The sequence below is a fragment of the Squalius cephalus genome (assembly GCF_949319135.1).
Source record: "Squalius cephalus genome assembly, chromosome: 8".
Classification (NCBI taxonomy): domain Eukaryota; kingdom Metazoa; phylum Chordata; class Actinopteri; order Cypriniformes; family Leuciscidae; genus Squalius; species Squalius cephalus.
The window spans coordinates 13522463-13544989 of NC_137129.1; the positions used below are offsets into that span (position 1 = coordinate 13522463).

A 22527-nucleotide genomic window follows, 5' to 3' on the forward strand; every position below is an offset into this window, starting at 1 on the left:
TAGATGTAGATGGACCAAAATAAAAACATTAAAATAAGTATTAAATAAGTATTGTGATACTTGGTGCCACCGTGACAATCTTGTCCCAAAAAGTATTGCTATACCACGATACTCAATAAGTTGTCCCACGGTGAGTAATTTTTCCCTGTTGCACCTACACAAAATTTGAGGGTTCCCCCACCTGCCAAATCCCACTTTAACCACTGCCTGTACAGTATTATGTGTGAGCTCTGACCTTTGGGGCTGAGACAGGGACCTTCCAGGTAGAAGACGCCCTTCAGCAGGGCGAGTTCCTGCAGGATGATGCCAAAGCTGTAGACGTCACTCTTTTGTGTTCCACATGCAGGGGGGTTGTCAGCACGCAGAAGCTCTGGGGCCGTCCACAGCTGGCCTACATATGCAAACATTGATATTACGGGCTTCTCCACACACATGCATTCTATATCTACGTACGTGTTGCCATGGTACTCACGTGCATAGAAAGCGTGCAGATCCTCTATGTTGTTCTCCTTGCGGAAACTTTCCAGACCATAATCTGTGATCTTCAGCACGAAGCGGCTGTCCACCACGCAGTTGGAAGACTTCAGGTTGCCATGAGAGACAATGACGCTGTTGTGGAGGAACGCCATTCCCTGAGTGGTGAAAAGATGACACTCTTACAAAGACATCTGACAGCATCCATCGTATTTACCAACACCGCACCACGAAAATATTAATTAAAGACTCCTTTGCAACTGCAATAACGCTTTCTGGAGTCATAATTTGCCAGTCAGGGAAGTGACATCCTCATAAACCCTTTCAAATTACACACGTCTCACCACTGCATAATGTCAAACCAAGAACAGTATTTTAAAATATGTAAAGCAGTTTGCTGTAGATTCATACAGTTACATTTTAGTGTTTTTTAGCAAGAAACATTAAAACAGCATGACATCTTTCCCTTTCCTTCTCCCTCTGAGATTAAAGGGATAGTTCACCCAAATATAAAAATTCTGTCATTAATTACTAACCCTTATGTCGTTCTAAACTCGAAAGACTTTCGTTCATCTTCAGAACACAAATGAAGATATTTTTAATGGAATCTGAGAGATTTCTGTCCCTCGATTGACAGCTACACAACTACCAATTTGACGCTTCATGAAGTTCATGAAGACAATTTGGACTAAATCGCTTGATTCATATGGATTAGCTTCACGATGTCTTTATGAATTTTTTTGTCAAAGTGGTAGTTGTGTAGCTGTCAATGGAGGAACAGAAATTCAGATCTTCGAGATAGATTTATCTCTTCGAAAACAGAGATTCGTGTTCCAAAGATGAACGAAACACTAATGGGATGGAACAACATGAGGGTGAGTAACTGATGACAGAACTAAAATGTTTGGGTGAACGAACCGTTTAAGCGAAGAAGGTGAAATGCTCACCCTAACGATGTCACTGATCAGAGAATAGCGGAACATCCAGTCCAGCGTGATTCCATCACTCTCCATTAGGTCCTACAGGTCACAAACACACATATAAACACACTATAAACTATTAACTACAACTTTTGCCTCAATAAACTCCTAATTACTGCTGATTAATAGTTAGTAAGGTAGTTGTTAAGTTCAGGTATTGGGTCGAATTAAAGGCCCCAATATACACACAGCGAAGTTCTTTTTCGTTCTTTGCTTAGGGGTAAAACGAAGTTCGGAATACGTGACCAGCAATTTACTGTCAGCGAACATTCGATGCCGCCCACACTGCTGAGAAAGACGGTTAGATGAATATGTAAAAATGTGCAGCATGCTTTCCTCTCAATAACAAAATTGAGAAAACAGCAAGCATATTTTCTAATAAAGCATAAGAAACACAACCTGCATAAGCTCTGCACTTCGGCACGAATCATGTCACGATTATTTATATAGCACTTTATACAATAGATTTCATGTTTTAACGTGGACGTCTGACCTCGACTGAGTGAACAGTGGATATGAAGCGGAAAAGATTTTCACGTGAAAGGCGACGGAGTCTCCATACACACCTAACTATTACGTAATCGCCACGGATCAATGGTAGTAGAAAAGGTGTTTACCAGCCGGAGCCGAACCTTTCTGGAAAGTTTGATTTGGCCAACTGTTTAGAACTCCCAAAACAAACTCCAAACGAAGTTAATTTTGGCTTGATTTTATTCGAAATTAAGTCACATCAGTTCGTTGTTTGATTTTGCTTCAAGTATATCGGGGCCTCAAGGGATGTAGTATATGGTCATGCAGAATAAGGCATTAATATGTGCTTTAGAAGTACTAATAAACAGCCAAAAACCAAGTAATATGCAAGTTAATAAGCAACTAGTTAATAGTGAGAATATATGTTATAGTTATAGTGAGAAGAGCTTATACTGTATGTGATGGTAGAAAAACACGTTTTCATTTGTTTAATTATTCATTATTTATGTATGCATGAATGGACTCATGTAGGGAAAATACTGGCAAGGTAAGTTGGAAAAATTGGAATCCTTATTGTTGAACCCTGGTTTGTGTAATAAAAAGTGTGGCATAAATATGAGCCATCTACTAATACATTGATGGCGAATAAAGCAGTCGTGTTCGTGACTGTTTACCTGTAAGCTGCCTCGAGGGCAGTACTCAGTAAGGATGCAGACGTTGGGTGTGTCGATACAAGCACCAATAAAGCGCGTCAGGTGCTCATTCTGAACATCTCGCATCTATAACAGTAATGAACAAAGAGAGAGAGAGAGAGAGAGAGAGAGAGAGAGAGAGAGAGAGAGAGAGAGAGAGAGAGAGAGAGAGAGAGAGAGAGAGCTGTTTAGCCCCTCTTTTTCCATCAGTCCCCAGCTATTAATATCTCCCAGAACATCATATAAACTTAATTATGATGAAGGCACCTGGCAAAAAGCACAAAACGGCATGGACGCACACTTACATGTTTGAGTTCAAACAGCACTTTCCTGGTGAGCTCAATGCGTTTCTTGTTGACATACTTAATGGCTGTTATGTTTCCCTGGAAAAGAGGCAGTAATGCACATTAGTTTCACCCTGATTGTGGTCGTGGGCTTAGCAAAGTGTCCGAGGACTTTGGAGACAGAAGAAATGCCTCATCATTTGCGAGAAAAAAAGAGCAACATAATGAGTTAATTAAGCATCATCCTAATTAATGGAGAAAATGATGACATGTGGACATGAATAGCACTCATCCTCAGGGGTTCTGCTTAATTGGAGAGGAGCTAGATCAACAGATGAAGAACTGGCCACTAGCCTGGGCAAGCCGATGGTATTATGGAGGAACTAAAGACGAACCCTTCCATTATTTGACATGTCAGTTGCTATAGGCAGGGTATTTTCACATGTAAAAAAACAGCACACGGATAGAACAGTAATTAGTAAAACAGGGAATGAATGAATGAATGAATATAAACCTCTTATGTTGACTCTTCATTGTGTATTTTCATCCATTGTGAAAAAGAAGTACAATTTAGCATACTCTTAAAAATAATGCTTTTTACAGAAAAAAAAATTACTTTAAAAGAATATACTTAAGTGCAAACTGAATGCAATGTTTTCAGACAATTGCATGAAAATGTATTAAAGCTTAAATTTATGTTAAATGCAATTAGCAAAACTTTAGAGAGCTAATTCGACCTTAGGACTTACTGTAAGTACATCTTTATATGTAATTTCAGAAAAACTTCTATTGTCTTTGAAATATGGTTAAAGTTATCTTCTCAGTTCTCGCGCATGCGTCGTGGCGCTCTTGTAAACTCGCGTCAGAGGCCCACATGGAAGAAAATTAATAGTTTTATTAATTAATAATAAAGTCAATATTTTTGTTTTTTTGCGCACAAAAATTATTCTAGTCGCTTGATAAACTTTCAGTGGTTGAGCCACTGTAGTCACTTGGACTATTTTAACGATGTCTTTACTAACTTTTCTAGGCCGGCAGAATACAATTACCTAGCAGCCTATGAAGAAGTGAGACAGCTCTCAGATTTCATCAAAAATATCTTAATTTGTGTTCCGAAGTCTTACGGGGTTGGAACAACACGAGGGTGAGTAATTACTGACAGAATTTTCATTTTCAGAATTTTCATTTTCAGACAAAGGCTCCTAAATTTAAACAGGATCATGATTTTGAAAATCATCCAATCAGATGAACAATCAGATGAACACATTCTATTTAAAAATGTTAAATAGACAATGTTAAAAAAATGTTAAATAGAAATTAAAAGACAAAAAGATAATGAGATTCGAATGTGACCTAATGGGCCCAGTGACCCATCCACCCCTAACCACCAAATCTTTAATACCTTGTAGTAGCCAGTCTTGGCATAGATCTGGAAGTTTCCATCCATAGTCAGCAGTGAGCCGTAGTTAGAGCCTCTCTGTGTGTGGAAAGAGGAGTAAGACATGAGTATGTTTATTTAAACTATTGGAAACTCTTATAAATGACAGTGTGTTCCCCCTCACCAGTGAGATGGTGAGTTTGCTGCAGGTTCTGCGCAGCACCTTCTCCATGTTACTCATCTGGATGTCCTCCCAGTGCACACGCCACAGCTGAGCGGTCAACTCGTTCTCCAGCTTCAGCTTCCTGATGCCGGCCGAGTGACAGACAGAGAAAGAGAAAGAGACAGAGAGGGAAAGAAAGAAGAGTATAAATATGCAGAGGAGAGGGACAATGAGAGAAGGGATGCAATGGGGGAAACATCAGATAAAAAAGACAAAGGAGAATAACAAACCCATGTTAAGATAGTGAGTCATATATGTTAAATAAGACAAGCCAATATGTGTGTCACTGTCAGCAATGGGATATTTAAATGGCACATGTAATAATAGATAAAATATCCCTCAGAGGCAAAGAACTTTGACATTTTATTATTAGAAGTATCAGCATTTTTGCAGGATTATTATTATATAATGACTAAAGCATGCAGACATTTATAGAATTAATACAGAGCACAAAAAACAATCGTATTGTCAGTATATATAGTTGGGCTATTCTACAATTACTTATAAGACTTATAATAATAAGATAATTTATTAAAACATATATTGTTTCCTATAAAGGAAGTGTGTACACTGCAGTTAGAATTTTTGTCATTTGAAAGTGAGCAACAGCATCCACCAGAGCAATTGTAGAGTGACCCATTGAAAAATTTGGTATTCATCGAAACATGGCTGTAAAGAGGTAGATGGAAACAGAAGATCACCAATGCACAGATATCTGACAGTCTAAAGCAGGAGTCTCCAACCTTAATGTGAGAGAGCCTTTGAAGGGATAAAATAATAATCTATTTGAGCCTAATTGATATACATTTAGAGTAAACCATTTGTCTTCATAATGACAATAACACACTGTTGCTATTTTCACTGCTAGTTATTATTTGCATTGAAAGCGTCGACGTGTCCCAGTGTTTACGTTCATCCCTAAATAAAAGACATGAAACATAAAAACAAAACGTGACAGCTCTAATCATATGTCCTAGGAATTAAAATGAAATGTCTTGATATCCTGACTTAATGAATATCGATGATAGGTAGAGGTGTGACGAGACACTTAGCTCACGAGACGAGACACGAGACTGGGTTCACGAGACAAGACGAGATTTTTGCACAGTATTCTTAAGAAATCCTCAATGACAAAATTCATGACTGGAGAAATTGTCTGCAGGAGCATTTTGAAATGTTTTAACTGATCATCTTGTAATGAATGCCACTTCAGTTCTACTTTCTAAGTATGAATTATCATATGCATTGAAAGACAACAACTCAACTGACTGGCTTTTCTCCTGTATGATTTCACATGAGTCTCTTCAAACCGTACTGTTCATGAATTATGAGCTTCCAGAACTTCTGATAGAGGCTGTGTTACATCCTAATTGAACTCCTTTCCACAAATTGAACATAGAAATAAAAACAGTATGAATAACAAAAATAAATAACAGTTTTTTCTTAGTCTTATTAAGTGCAAACAATAAGTGGAACCATAATCAAAGTACTCTCTCAATATTCAAAGTTCAAACAGAGACCAAAACAGAGACTAGAGCAAAGAGGTGGTTAAACCTACACTGTCCAGCCTAAGATAGGTCTGATATTGGGAGACAGGCTATTGTATGTAGCCTAAATTGCGTGCATTCAGGGAGCTCGCGTTTTACTGTCGCCTTTGCAATCGCACATACTTTGTGTACAGGGAGCGGCGGTGCTGAGCGCGCATTCTACAAGATTTATCAGACGCATAGGCTCTTTTGCGCAACGACTCCGCCATGGTCTTGTCAGTCACACTACGGTCAGTCATCTCTCACCTTACTCTCGTCACATGATCAGTGAACTGTGATTCCTGCTGCACATTGTGCGACTGCAGCTCGTGCTGGATGAGCAAAGCAGACGTTTACAATAGTTTACAATTGAAGCGACCGTTATCCAACTGAATTAAATGGTTTTTATTTCAATAAAAAAGCAAAATGACAGTGGAGGTGGTGCAGCAGTGGGCACTGTAATGTGATGTAAACATAGCAGTGTCATATTCTATGCTAATTTCACCCTAACGCTCGTCATGGCAATATCGCGAGACAGCTTTTCACCTTGACGAGATGCAAGAACTGGAAGCAACACGTTTGACAGACAACTCTGACCCTACCCTAAACTCTAAAAATAGAAATATATGTAACACTATGTGTAACATTTATTTAATGTTTTTAAATGTATATAAGTTATAAGTCTTATAAAGAAATAAGTGCAATTAAATAAAAATAAAATTATGGTAATAGAATGTGAACAGCTGAACATCACTGATCTACAGCATATTTGGACAACAGTTTAAACTTTGCCTTTTTAATAAAGCACAACCACCATTGGCTGCAATCCTCAGCATGAATTTAACAGAAATCATATGCATTTCATTGTCATTGGATACATGGCCACATTTCGAATAAAGTGATGAAGTCATGGAGACGTAGAATGAGCTGCTATATCTGTCTCTGTCGTGGTCTGGCAGTAAGTTCCCTAATTAAACATCAGGAACAGATAGAGGAGAAAGACAGAAAGAAAGACAGACAGAGAGATATAATATATCAGACCCATATCGCCCAAAGATCAGTATTTTCACACCTGACATGTAGTGTTACACTATGTCTACACTGCAGGCCAATGACGCAACAAAAACAAGAACGCTCATTTTATAATCAATAAAGCTTCATTAAAGCGCTCTAAATTTGTTATGTCGCTCGCTCTCAGTATAGACACTGTGTTTATCTGCACGGGTTTCAACTGACCTGTATATGAAGACTGTGACCGTTACGATGATGATAAAAATGAAGCACACCACTATGGAGATCATCTGGTGCATGGTGACTGTCTCTGAGGAACAAAACCAAGAACACAATGTCCACACATAATTTCATTATATTTCACAGAGACAGCAGTAAAGTAATCTAACCTGCTGCAATCATTTCATACATTCTATTCTGTCATTTATTCATACATTTTATTCAGTATTTGAAATCATATAATACAGTTTCAATGAGAACTTCATGAAATTGACAAAAATCCATTACAATGAGGGCTGTTGCTAAGTAGGCCACTTCTTCTTGACAAAGGACTAAATCTTAATCAGATAGCTAATTTCCACAATGCGGTACATTTCATGTTTTCATCATGTGTCTTAATATGCTGGAACTTAAAACTTACATTCACATTGATGATCACATCAGTATTTTTACCTGTTCAAAAGTTTGGGGCTAATTTTTTTTAAAGAGATTTATAATCTTTAATAATCAAAAATGCATTCAATTGATCAGAAGTGACAGTAAACTATTTTCTAATCTATTTCAATTTCAAAACTTTCTATTCATCAAAGAATCCTGAAAATATATCATGGTTTCCACAAAAATGTTTACAATGAAGATATTAAGAAATGTTTCTTGAGCAGCAAATCATCATATTAGAATGATTTCTGAAGGATCATGTGACACTGACGACTTGACTAACGGCTTATGTAAAATCACAGGAATAAAAACATTTTTAAATATACTCAAATAGAAAACAGTTCATCTAAACTGAAATAATATTTCACAATATTACTGTTTTACTGTATTTTCGATCAAACAAATGCAGACCTGGTGAGCATCAGAGACTTTTAAAAAAGCAAAAAAAAATACTGCCGATCCCAAATTTTTTGAATGGTAGTGTAAATAATTCCCCTATTTTAATATGAGCCATTTTGGTCTGAGTCCTTAATGACATCATCCTCCAGGAAGTGACAATTTTGCAGGGAAAACAACAATACAAACATTAGTAAGTATTGTGTTATGTTTTGTGCTATTCGTTGGTTTCCATCTTATCCTATAATTTGTATGGTCATCCTATAATTGGTATGGTTGACGTGCCTGATCTTTACCAGAACATATTACAGTAAGTCTGGTGTACCCTTTCACAAGGATTTTCATTTCAAAAATTGATGAGACCACAGAGAAAACGAAGCCCTCACAATAATGATGAACTGCTATGTGGTATTTTTGGATCTGTTATTAACCTAAACTTAATTACGTAAGATTATAGAGCTGTATTAAAACAACATGGAACATTCCTTGATTTAATTATCACGTCAATCATTAACTCCAAGTGTTTCAACCCACTTAAAAAAAAACATTAACTGGTCACTACAGTCTTAATATCAAAGCTGATTGCACAGATTCTACTTTAAAACATTGCACTAAATTATAATGATAAACATTACTTGGCAACACTTTACACCTCTATATATACTGTGAGCAAATGTTTACATGTATGTAATGTATATATTCATGAATATGCATGTGTATATAAATATAAATGCAAGCACGTGGAATATTGATTTGAGTCTAATTTATCTGGGAAGATATATTTTGGAACATGATTTTGGCTGAGAACAGTGGAGTCTGGTGTCTTTTCACAGAGATCTATTATTGTATGAGTTATATGGGTCTGCACTTACTTGCCAGGCAGGAAGGGTTGTCATTTTTGAAGCCACACAGAGGGATATCTGGAGGCGGACTTCCCTTCAGCCAGTGCACCTTCATCCCTGGCTCTGGAATCATCTGTTTCTGACTGCCATTATACACGGACACAATCTAAGACACACAGCAGTCATTTCAGCAGTGTTGAGGTGGGTTTAGCCAGTTATGTATTTTAAATGTGAAAAGGTGTATGTGATCAGATGAAGGGCTCTGTACCTGATAAACTCCTGTATTTGTGTCGGTCATGTCCCATAGAGCAAAGTCAATCTCCCGATCGCCATTCTCATCTAGCTGAACGAGTCCGGTAACCCCTTTGAAGATTAGAAAATAAATAGATCAGATGTTCATTCTATGCTGAAAAAAGCTGGAGTGTCAGACTGCGCAATGGATTTTGAGCCTTATTTCATTGTAAGTCTCCCAGTAAAACATTTCCTCGTGAAGGAGTACACTTTAGAATACTTTTAAAAAGAGTACTTAGAGAAATAATACTTTAAAGGGGTACTGCCCTTTTCACAAGATGTAAAATACGTAAGTCTTTGATGTTCCCAGAGTGTGTATGTGAAGTTTTAGCTCAAAATACCCAACAGATATTTGTATACAGCATGTTAAAATCGTCACTTTTTGAGGGTGAGCAAAAACACACCGGTTTTGTGTCTGTCCCTTTAAATGCAAATGAGCTGCTGCTCCCAGCACAGAGGGTGGAGCTTCAACAGCTTATGTTCTTTTACATCACACAGACATGCACTGAACATTTCAAAAACTTTTAGCATTTTATGTTCAAACCGAAGTCAGACAAAGATGGAGAGACTCAAGAAGAAGTGACAACGTAGAATGCAACAGGACATTTCTGATTGGTTAGTTGATGAATTTATGCAGCTTATGTGTAGTTATCTTCTACTCATTGATTAGCATATTCTGTCGTGATAATCTATAAATCGCATTCCCGGGGGCGGGGTTTATGTAAATTTTAGGGTTGGTGATGTCACTAACCAGGGAGGAACGTTGTGTAGTCTTTACCAGCCGTTTGTTGTAGTCCTTAAAAAGCAATTTCTTTAAAAGCAAATATCTCCCTTTGCTTTGAACTTTGAGCGTTGTAACTTTGCAGATGTTGTTTATGCGCAAACAGCAACATTACACACTAACTAAAGTTAGAAAAGTGAAATCATAATCAACCACCCCTTTAAAAGAATATACTAAAGTGTGAACTGAATGTAATGTTTTCAGACACTTCATTGCATTGTAACTGCAATCACATTAATGAAAATGTGTTAATTTAAATTTATATTAAATGCAATTAGCTGAACTGACAAAGCATTTATGGTAAACTAAAACATACTTTAATTAAAACTTGCATATAGTACATTAAATATATTTGTAATTAAAATGTAATATCTAATAACACACTACAGTTAAAATTATAATCAAGTACTTTATATGCTTTAGTTAGTCAACACATAAGTGTTCTTTAAAGCACAACAAAAGATTATTAAAATGTAATGATTTTTATGTAATGATTTTTTTAATTGACATTATACTGTAAGGGCACTTTTTAAATGTACTGAAACATATTCATGAACGTTTAATATCTTTAAGTACACTTAAGTGGCCTTTTATTTTCTTAATATTATATTATCTGCAAGTACATTTTTTTTTTTTTTTTACAAGATATTACTTTTAAGTGTACATTCAATACAACTAAGCACGCTTCTTTTCTTTTCTTTTCTTTTTTTACAAGGTTTGTATTCAACATTTGGTCTGATTTGCACTGGCACATTATTAATCATTCATCATGTAGCAGTTTAAATATCACTGATGGATGAACACAAGGCTAACGCAGTCAGCAACAGATGCACCTGTAGGAAAAAAAAAAAAAAAAACCTTGGCTAAACCACACAAGGGGAAGGAGGCTAAAAGATAATCACACCTCATTTATCCAGTAGATTTTCCCATCATTGATGCAGTAAGCACTGAGCAAGCACACTATGCCTCTTGCCAGCAATGTGACTCTTTCTTGGCGCTCAGCATTAATGCTCACAAACCTGACTGTGCTTTTCTGATGGCACTGTGCCCAGCACACCTGAGTTCTGCTAACCCATGCAGAGGCATTCAATAAGATTTAACAAGCCTAGTTTCTCTTGGCTTAGTAAAAAAAAAAAAAACTCCACACAACTAACAAATGGCTTATTTCCATTTGACCTGTTAGACATATTTAAATAGATATTTATGATCTAGCCCTGTTTCAGAGCATCAGATAGCTCTCTTAACAGAAAATGACAGCTTTTAACGTTAGATCTAGAGGCCTTTTAAGGTGACATGTTTTTCTTCTCAGGGAAGAAGCGTGTATGTGTGTGTGTGTGTGTGTGTGTGTGTGTGTGTGTGTGTGTGTGTGTGAAATAAAACTGGCCACTGAGAAGTGAAGTACAATTGAAAAAGAAGTAAATGTTAGCACTATTTTTAAAGGAAGACTTATGCAAATAATATACTTTAACGAATATACTTGTGTAAACTGAAAAATGTTTCAGATACTTAATTCCAATTAAATTAATATGTATTATAGTTTGATTTATATTAAATGGAATTAGAAGCACGTTAGAGTTCTTTTTTGCTCCACATTAGGACATTTAGAAAGGATATTTTTTATATCAGATCTTCCATTCTGTACATCCATTGCCATTGCCACATGATTAAAGTGTACTGTCAAATGTACAGACATGCATTTATGGTAATATACTTTGATGTCATTTCTTTTGAAACTTCATGTAATTTGTAAATACATTTGTAATGACAAAGCTACAATTTAGTACAGTTAAAATATGTTAACTTTAAATGTAATATCAAATAACACACTGAGGGTAAAATTATAATCAAGTACTTTGTGCTTCAGTATGTTAGTCAACACATCTAAATAAGTGTACTTTTTTAAAGCACAACAAAAGATTGTTACAACATAACGATTTTATATAATTTAAAGTAAAACTTTTGATTATTTGACATTACTAAAAAGTGAACTTTTAAAAATACTTAACTTTGTTGAGAAACATGATTATATTATCTGCAAGTACAGTTTTTAAAAAATATACTTTTTAAAATCTGAAGTACACTATACTGTACACATTCAATACACTTTTTTCAGATTATTTTTCTAATGCATGAATGTAGAAGAATAATTCACTCAAAAATCAAACAAATTATTTACGCGCCCTGATGTTGTGAAATGAAAAAAGTAATCTTAGCCACATAGATTTTTTTTTTCACAATAGTGACAGGCTGTAAAGCTTCATTAAATGAAACTTCTGTCATTATCTCCACCTCCCACAAGTTATTTAAATTAAATAAGACACCTATGCAGGTCTGGACCCTGAACCATATGCACTAAAGTTGATTAGAAATAAAAAACAACATGACCATGAGTAAATAGTGACAAAACATTGAATTAAATTTTTGGATGAACTATGGCATAAATAATTATAGAGGCATGCTAAGAATAACTGAATTTGTGGAGGAACTTGGCTGATCCACAACAGTCTGATTCTAGTTATAAAAGTCTTTAGAGAGTTTCTATTCCTGAAGTCTTTTACTCCACGTAGATTCACCCTATAGACCTTCTATTTTTGCCTTGGCTTGTTGATACTGATCAATAGTGCTCACCATGGGAAGCAAGACAGAGGCAGACTGCAATGGAGATGAGCATGAGATGACGTGCTAATATCTTGGGAGTAGAAACAATAATGAAGCGACTCGGAAAATACAATAAAGACTGAATCGGGCAAGAGCATGATGATAAATCAATGCAGAATAAAGAGACCTAAAGACTGTTGTGTCTAGAGAGACTCTAGAGAAAATAGATGTTGTGAATGCACATCTCTCTCGGCAGTATTTGTTATTTGGGCTCCCATGGTCCCAGCGGAGAGCCAGGTTCAGTCAGCGGCATAGAGTTTCATCCCTGACACGGCAACACGCTGTTTCCATTTGAGCCACACTAATAGGGTGGCAATATACTGTGTGTGTGTGCAAGTGTGTATGTGTGTTAAGTGAGGTTACGTGCATGTGTGCATGCTCAGTGGGTGTTTGTCTCTCCTATCGAGGACAGAGTCCCCCACCCCCACTCCTCAATATCTGAGCCGGAGCGTACCTGTTTGTGCAGCATCAAATTGAACGAATTAGAAAAGTGGTTACTGGAGCCTGACACAGCGTGTACTCTTTGAAACAGCCCTTTTAGTCAGACTGATGTCAGAGGAATGTATATTTTTATGAAGTTCTATGTAATATAAATATCTATGTAATTAGACTGTGTTAGCGTTAGTTTGAAAGCCTCCCTCTTGCGCGAAGTGGCAGCAGAAAAAAGCAACGCTGCCGTGACTGGCATTGCTTTCTTCCTGTAATTTCAGCTCTAATTATCTTGGTATTTCCAAATCACAGTAGTGAAGCCAGAGGGAAATTACATGTGGGGTTTGTTGTTCCTAAAAATCAAGTTGCTTACTTTAAGAAAAAAAAAGCATAGGCTAAATAAATGAATGCTAATATAAATAAATGTATACTTTACGGTCCTCTCAGTTCTGTAATAGTGTCCCTGTAGCTTGACAGGTAGAACGTGGAACTAGCAGGTCATGGGTTCGATTCTCAAGGAAAACATATACTGATAAACATACATTAAATAAAACATTCGACGAATGTGATTGTGGTAAAAATGTCAATGCCAAATTAAATTACTCATGTCTAATCATTGGTTCATTACAATTTACCAAGAATTAGAAAATTCAACATTTTAAGTGAACATGTAAAGACGTTACACAAATTTTGTAGAATCTTCAAGTAAAGTCCAGTGAACAAAAAAGTAGAATGCGTGCCCAAGCAAAAATAAAATAAAAATAATAATCAACATAACTTTGACACAAATTAACTGAATATCACTGAGCACCAGGGTTATTATACTTAACATGAAACTAAAAATAAAACCATTAAAAACATTTGATAAAAATGTTAAAAATAAAAAATAAATGTTAACTGAAATAAAATAAGTTATTTACTTATTTTACATATTTCAGCTGCCAAAAGCAACATTTTTCATTTTCATTCATTTTAACTAAAACTAAAACTGAAATAAAAAATAAATAAAACTATATAGATGTCACGTGCCAGTGCATGTTTGGACTTTCAGTTTGTGTTTTGATTGGTTCCTGTTTTCCTTTGTTCTTTTCCCACCACTCCTTCATTTCTATGATTACTATAATGTATGAGTTTATTTGTCCCAGCTGTGTATGATTAATAATATTGTTTCTGTTTGCTCTTTAAGATGCACCCTTTCTTTCAAGTCTTTGTCTGATCTCTGTTGTGTTTATGAGTGTTTTCCCTGCCTGTCAGTTTGTTCCAGAGTACTATTATTAAAGTTTGAGTTTGTATCTATAATCAGAGTCTGTTCCTGAGGAAACCACAGTGTGACAATAGACATAATTTTTTTTTTTTTTAAATAATAAAAATGTTAAAACCCAACTAAATTACTAAAACTGAAAATACAAAATAAAAACGAATTGAAAATATATATAAAAAACAATAATAGCATCTCAATGTATGGTTAACTGCTGAGCAAATTCAGACATACATCAAAATGCTGATAACCTTTCAAATCATTCTCATTATAAAACCCAACAATAAAAGGAACTAGCATTTATTTAAATGATCAGTTTTGACATCAAATTGCAAAAAGGAATGTTAAAGGTATGAACCTGCAAAGCAGAATCTAAGGGACCAGGGGCCTAATGTATAAACATTGTGTTAAACATGGTATCACGTGGATGGGAATATGCATGGAAATTATATGCAGATGACATTATGCATGTTATGGAGATGCATGTATGCATCTTTCGCTGACTGGGTTTTATAAAGGCAATTTTGCTCTGGGGTTCTGGAGTACGCATGGTTTTAAAACATTTGTGAATGAACACTTTTAGGATGATATCTACGGAAAGTTTTATACACGAGGCCCCTGCTCAAGATGTTTATGACTTCCCCTATAAAATACCATTTTTGGCATTTAAGAGACAATACACATTTTAAGCTTTATCTGATGTAAGATCATGCATTTCAATGCACTCACTCATAAAGAGTGTGTGCCGACAGCATGACTGTAAATCTTTTTCTATATTCATACTGCAAAACATTTACAACTACAAACACCAAGTGCTTCCTTTTATGAAATGTTTATATATATATATATATATATATTCCCTTGGTAATCAAAAGCACACATCACATATGCATGAGTTTGAACATGTGGGACCATGTGGTGAAAGTGTGCATGGAACTCTTACTATAAGAGGACACAAGAACTTCATATTGCCAATCCCAAGAGGGATTGCGGACAACTGTTGAATCATGGGAAGAGGCTTATAGAACATTCAGATGGTTTGCCTGGGTGTGGGAATAGACCAAGTGGGGTCTTCTCATCTCACATAAAAAGTCTCACTCACTAAATCTATATTTTTTTTCCTGACCAAAATATGTCCCATTAGTCCCGTTCACATAATCCACATGATGTGAAATGCACCTCTAAACAAAAATGACATGTGTTGCTTTGACCTCTGCATGAAGATTACAATCATTAGTTGTCCAGTAATACAGGCTGTGCTTTCAATTGGGACAAGGTTGAAATTGTTTAAACTTTAGCATATAGCATTACAATACTTGACCAGCAAGCAATGCAGGTTGATGCTTTGCTCCATGTACTTTATAGGGCCCTATGAAATCCCTATGGGGTTTATTTTCCCCAAAATTCTGCTTTCCATTAATTTTTTTTCAGAATTCCTTTTTTTTAGCTGTTTCAAAAAATTAAAACAATCAAAAAGTACGTCTAATCAATTGATTTCATAAAACTTCATAGAGCCCCAAGTTTAACACTTTCAGGCAATAAAAGGTCTACAGATGGATCAATTTCAAGCTGGAGGAAAAGTTACATTCCATATACGTTTCTTATTTTGTAACCAAAGCAACTTAAAAGAATTGGCACTTTAAGGGGTATCCAATACAATGCAAGACCTAAGGTCAGATTTGAAGGTTGGCGGTTGGCAGAGAGACCGTAAGAATGAGCAGACAGTAAGAATTAAGCCTTTGGTTCTCAATTGTTTAAGAGCAACTGATTTTGAGTCCTTGGTCGATATCAAGTGGATATGATTGCACGTTATAAGAACTTCACAGCATGACAGCCCTTCACACTGACGATAGCATTTGCCGGCCTGCGAACAAACTGTCGATAACGTTCCCTGCTGGAGTCAAATATAGTTGCTTTATAGAGAGTGGCTCTGATCTTAGCGGCTTCTGCTACTCAGATTGAATTATAGATAAAAATGGTGCCCTTTTCGTGTGTAACTGTTATCAATGATGCTTTTGAGAAAGGTCTGACTGCATATGTCATGAAAGGTTCTATATGCAAGATACTTGTCGCAGTAAGCCAGTATCAATCTTTATATTATCCTGTACTTTTTGCTAAGCTTATATGACTCAAATGATTAAAAGATGAGAAGCATATAATGCATTTTTAACTGAATTTCAGAAAAACATGCTCAGGTCACCCAGAAATCAGTAGAGTACAATATTTTTTTGTGAGATTCACTCAAATGACATACATTATTTCATTATTTCAAATGACATTACAGTATTCGTCATTCATCATTTTGTTTCTTTCTCTTATCTTTATCAATATATTAAATCCTATGTATCCTACCAAATGCCAGAGCTGTTGGTAGATAGCAACATTATTTTGTCTTGTAAGACAGAGTTTTTCAGTATCATTTTGCTTATGAGGGACCCCTTTCCTAAAATAAAAAGGCCTCTATGTATTTTCATTTATATTATGTGAGAAAAAAACTGCTATTATAAAACTGCTTTTGGGTTTAATAAAATGAATACACCAAAGCCACTGCAAATTATTAAAACATTATCTGGAATATCATATATTATATAATTCAGTAAATCATCATGTTAAATATATCAAAGAGAGCAAATGAGTAAAAAGAAATAGGGGGTTTTGAGGGCTCTGCTTTGTGTTCCCTGGCCCCTTTTGAGAGAGGAATAGATTTGCTTTTTTAAGCTGTCTGACAGCAGAATGGGTCTTTTGAGTGGCCCAGAGGTGCTTAGATCGATAAGGATAGCATAGCCACTGAATGGACTGTATTTACTGCTGAATGCAGATGATTAGCAAGAGACTTGAATGCAACCTGGAGCAAAACCAAACAAGAGTGAATACAAGGAGGAGAATGAAAGCATGTTGGTGAGGATGGACAGCTGGTATAGTACATCCCCATATTATGTAATCGAAGCCCATGGTTTGATAGAAATAAATCTATTTGGATAAAGTGACAATAATATTAGCATATACATCAGCATATGCTTTTATTTATTTTGAGTTCACATTTTAAACATCTAAAATGCATGCCATCTTTAGATATCTATATGCATGGGTCATATATTGAGTAATAATAAATTGCTACTGTAGATTTTTTTGAGATTATATAGAACTTAAAATTTCCTCACCAGTCAAAAAAGAGATTTTTTTGTAAATAAACGGCATAAATGGCTCATTCAGACTTTTCATATTTACATACAGATGACATCTATTCAGTCACATTGATGTAATCAAAGTAGGACAGGTACTATTCATATAAAATAACTTTATAAGGAACTAATGATTAGAATAAAATATGGGAAACTCATACTCAACTGTTCCTGGCAATGCAAAGTCTACACTGCACCCGACAGCAAACCCATAGCTTGTGAGTAAAATGAAGCAAAACACTGTAACCCATTTCACATCTGAAGAAGTTTTAGCCAGTTAATTTCTCAAAGGATACCCACACATAGAGGGTCTCTCCCTTGTCCATGCTCATGTTAGTTCAACTAATGTTAACAGAGACATCTTTTGATCTTAAAAATATATTAGTAAATGTTGTTATTAATGAACATAAATAAAGATTATTAAATGCTGTAGAATAGTTAGTTCTTGTTAACTATAATATAGTTAACCAATGTTAACAAATGAAACTTTACTGTAAAGTCTTATCAGCAAGTCATTTGTTTAGAATATGATACATTATGCACAATTGTAATTTGCTTTGATACAGTGAACTTTATCAATAAAGTTGCTGTGTGAACAGGTTGGAAAATGGGGAAGATAATTAAAGTACAATTTTTATTACAAAAAACAAAACAAAAACAATTTGTATGATAAATACAATTCAATAAAAAAAATACAAAATGATTAAAAATACCTAACCTTTTTTGCTTCATTTCTCTAAGCATTACTAGCTATATGGAACATGTATATTTTTTATACTCTTTATACTTTATATTCATAAATGCATTCATGCACACAAAAAGAAATAGTCAGTGGAAAAATACAGCTGGCCCTACAGTATTAGAGGGGTCTGTTCCTGTGTGAAAAATCACAGCTCACGGGATGCAAGGGTCCATCTGGGGAAGAGACATCGCATCAGTGTCAGCTGCATGTGGTGGCTAATGTAATCACCATGGAGACATGAGGAGAGTGATTGACAGGTTCATCCCCTGATCAAATTTCCTCTCTTGAATGAGGTAGGGTGTTACCAGATGAGACAAGGAACTTAGGATTGGGAAAATGAGCCCAAAAGAGGAGATGTCAATAGACAGTCTGTTATAGAGGGTGTAATCGCATGGGTAAAGGATGTCCTCATGGACTCTGAGGGGGGTGAGAAGGAGGGATGTGGGTTTCAACATGCACACCAAATGGAGTTAATTTATGAAGAAATCTGAGAGAGGCCAGGGAGTAGGGCTACAGGCATTGCGCCACTGGGAAGATGATCTCTTTGACTTCAGGAAACCCATGATGCAGGAAAGGAAAACTGAGAAGTCACTCCAAAGGGATGCTGAGAATAGGAGATATTACACTGCAAAGTGGGCATATTTATGTCCTCGGACTCATAAAGGAAAGAAGTTTGCTTCCACATGAACTATAGAGCACTGTGCGAAATGGCGGGAGATTAGCTGCGCTGTGGTTTCCTGTGCAAAATATGGAGGATTCACTCTTAAAAAACAATGTACAAATTGACAAATAAATATACACCTACACATACCACATGGCTTAAGATAGTGAACTATTGCTGTGCGTAGCTGAAATCTAGTGGCTTAATTTAAATTGTGTATCTGGACTAGTAAAATCCAGATTTAGTTAACTAGTGGCTTAATGTGTATCTGGGTGTTAACTAGCTATTTGTGCCTGAGCCAATATGGCTCAAGATTACCTAATTAGAAACACACACTGTGTCGTTAACAAACAGATATCATGTTGAAGGCTGATAGAAATAAGGAAAGTAAAACCCAAAAATCAGCTGAAATCTGCCCGAACGCACTCAGCGAAGCTAATGAAAACATTTTCCTTGGAAAATAGGCGTCGTTGGAGGTTTTGTAGCAAAATACGGCGAAGCCCTGGTTGAATGCGTACTGTATATGTGTGTGAATGCCTATTTCACTTTAACTTGTTCTCATATCCGCAATGGTTAGTCGCTGTATTCTCACAGCAATTACATAGACTGCTTGCTGCAGATGCTGTATAAACACTAATGGTGCAGCTTACATGCTTAGACATTCACTCCTGCATCGGTCACTTATTTTAGATGTTGAATTTCAGAGGAATTCTAAAAAGCGCACTGCAGAATGCTACAGCAAACCCTGACCAAGTATATGAAAGTTGAGCAGTAAGCTTATTGGTTGCTGATGCAACATGATCCAATCAGCTGAGCCCTGTAGAGAACGATGTTATTGCTATAGAAGATTGAGTTAAGCTTGAGACCTATCAGCCTGTCATCTAGAGTTTCATGACAGAACTTTGTATTTATTTCTTTGAAACTTGAAACTTACAACTTTAAATGCTGCCAATTTCAACCAATGACTATAACTTTGACCAATACATTACAAACTAGATATTATGTGATTATGTTCAGATAGCTCCAATCCAGTCCAATTAAGAGCAAATCACAATAAATTAATGAAAAATTCTCCCTCCCCAATAAAAAGAAAAATCTGAGTAAGATAAAGAGACAAAAGTTTAGTATAGATATAGGGAATTTAAATTTTATTTAGAGAATCATGCACTGGGTAAAACTGTGATCCTCATACATAAATATTTCAGGCTGAAGCTGTTGTGAAGCTAAACACTAGCACATGCTGGATCAGAGTATCCAAACTAAGGCCTGTGCCAGCACTCTGCTCTCAGTGTAACAGAAACCCATGTGAATCAGCACAATATATAGATCATATTACCATATTTCAGCGGTTATGCTTGAGCGAGCATGCTTATCAACCAACTTTTATGACTCATTGCAATTATGTCTTGATTAGCACATCATCAACATATCCAAGCAAGCTATTTTCAAGAGTATGACTGTTAATACACATGACACTAAAGCTCTGCTCCAAAACTACTGATCTGCTTCCATACACAACATTTAAAGTCATCATAAGTGTGCTCCCGATGCCAGAGCTGTTGGTAGATAGCAACATTATTTTGTCTTGCAAGACATAGTTTTTCAGTATCGTTTTCCTTATGAGGGACCCCTTTCCTAAAATAAAAAGGCCTCTATATATTTTCATTTCTATTGTGTGAGAAAAAAAGTGTGCTATTATAAAAATGCTTTTGGGTTTAATAAAATGAATACACCAAAGCCACTGCAAATTATTAAAACATTATCTGGAATATCATATAGGCCTATTATATAAGTCAGTAAATCATCACGGTAAATATATTTTAGTTATTTACATTTTAATTAACCACAATTTGTAATTAATTTGCAAAAAAAACTAAAAAAAAAACAAAAAAAACACTGCAATTCAAAACCTGAATTTTCAGCAGCCATTAATCCAGTCTTCAGTATTACATGATCCTTTAGAAATCGTTCTAATATGCTGATGTGCTGCTCAAGAAACATTTCTTATTATTATCAATGTTGAAAACAACTGTTTTAGAATTATTTGATGTATAGAAAGTGCAAAAGAACAGCATTTATTTGAAGTAGAAATATTTTGTAACATTACAAATATCTTTACTGTCACTCTTGATCAATTGAATGTATCCTTGCTGAATACAAATATTAATTCATTCCCCCATATTAAAACAATTAAATCAAGATAGTGGACAAAAGAAATATTGGCAATAATTTAGCCTACATCTTAACTTATTAACTTTTACTTCTATTTCATAAGTATATATAATATATATTAGGAGAGCAGCTGCTTTTATAGGCTGTAGCATTTGAAACATTCATCTAGGCCTGTACAAAAAAAGAAAAAAAGGTATGGTTAATATTGACCATCTTAACCTTTTCTTAAGATCTTCAAAAAAAATCAATTACAAACACTTGAAAGGCGTCTAAAGGGGTCTTTTAATACTTGCGAGGAACCTAAAATGGACTCTAACATGTCATCTATCATCTCAGCTTTCCCTCTCTTCTGTTTCTTGTGGGATCTCAATTCCATCATCTATCAGCCTCTCTCTGCTGGACAGTCCCCTTCATCATAGCTTTGAGAGAATTTAGTCCATGTCTTCTTGCATGGATACGAATGCTGATCTGAGGGCCGCAGATCCTCAAAAGAATCTCATCAGAGACCTTGTGCCCTCTGACCTGAGCTCAGGTCATAAGTAGCACAGCGGATTTATGACCTGAATCTCTTGGGTAATAATGTAAGGGTCATTGGGACAGTGAAAGAGTGAGGTGGAAAGCACTTAAAGTAATGGAAGTGAATGCCACGTCAGTGTTATCATTCCTCCCTATGGGAGCTCGGCTGCACAGCCATTAAAGCCACTATTAGATAAGTGTGCTGTGTGCACTGATGCATTTATTAAATGCTCAGCACTGCTTCCTTTTAACTATAGTGTAAAATAACTGTGCGAACTGAAGGAAATCAAAATGCCACTGACATTAAAAATAGGGCATCGGACTGGGTGTACTTGTGGGTTATACATCAACAGAAGACAGAATAATTAATGTTATGGGTATAGCAGATACTGTATTATCTAAGCAACAGTATATTTTTACTACATGGTCCATCTCCCTGAAGTCACCTAGGGTTAAGTGTCTCGCTAATGTTTAACCCCTGCTGGGATTTGAACCAACAGCCTTTAGATTTCCAGCCAAGATCATTAACCACCAAACCACACCACCCCATTAAAGTAAAATATGAGTTCCCTTTCGAATGGGAACTCGGACTGCATCTGAACAAGACGCTATGGGTAACGCCTCCAGAGTGACCAGTTTCTATAGCACGTGTCTAAATGCGACAACTGCATTGGCCGGCGACAGCCTATGACGTTACGGCTGTGAGTATAAAAGGGCACCTGAGGAACACGTCATCCTCTTCTTCGTCTTCAGGGTCATTTGTTGTGACTTGTCGGTAAGTAATTACAATGGCTAGCGTATGCAAATGTTTCAGGAAGTGTGATCCGTGTCCATTTTATTTGACACCAGATGACACACGACTTGTGCTTAATTTCTTTGGGCGAGGAGCATGCACGCTCTGTC

The 22527-nt window shown here is 36.0% G+C and overlaps 1 protein-coding gene across 2 annotated transcripts in view; it reads right to left on the minus strand.

Moving 5' to 3' along the window:
- npr1a (natriuretic peptide receptor 1a) overlaps positions 1-22527 on the minus strand; it is a 118976-nt gene that overhangs the window by 12642 nt on the left and 83807 nt on the right. For both annotated transcript variants that reach the window (XM_079879452.1, XM_079879451.1), the window contains exons 6-15: positions 9203-9297; positions 8965-9100; positions 7265-7349; positions 4464-4584; positions 4304-4378; positions 2923-3000; positions 2600-2704; positions 1422-1493; positions 473-632; positions 236-391 (exon numbers count right to left, since the gene is read on the minus strand). In XM_079879452.1, the coding sequence (XP_079735578.1) occupies positions 236-391; positions 473-632; positions 1422-1493; positions 2600-2704; positions 2923-3000; positions 4304-4378; positions 4464-4584; positions 7265-7349; positions 8965-9100; positions 9203-9297 (1083 nt within the window). The remainder of the gene's footprint in view (positions 1-235; positions 392-472; positions 633-1421; positions 1494-2599; positions 2705-2922; positions 3001-4303; positions 4379-4463; positions 4585-7264; positions 7350-8964; positions 9101-9202; positions 9298-22527) is intronic.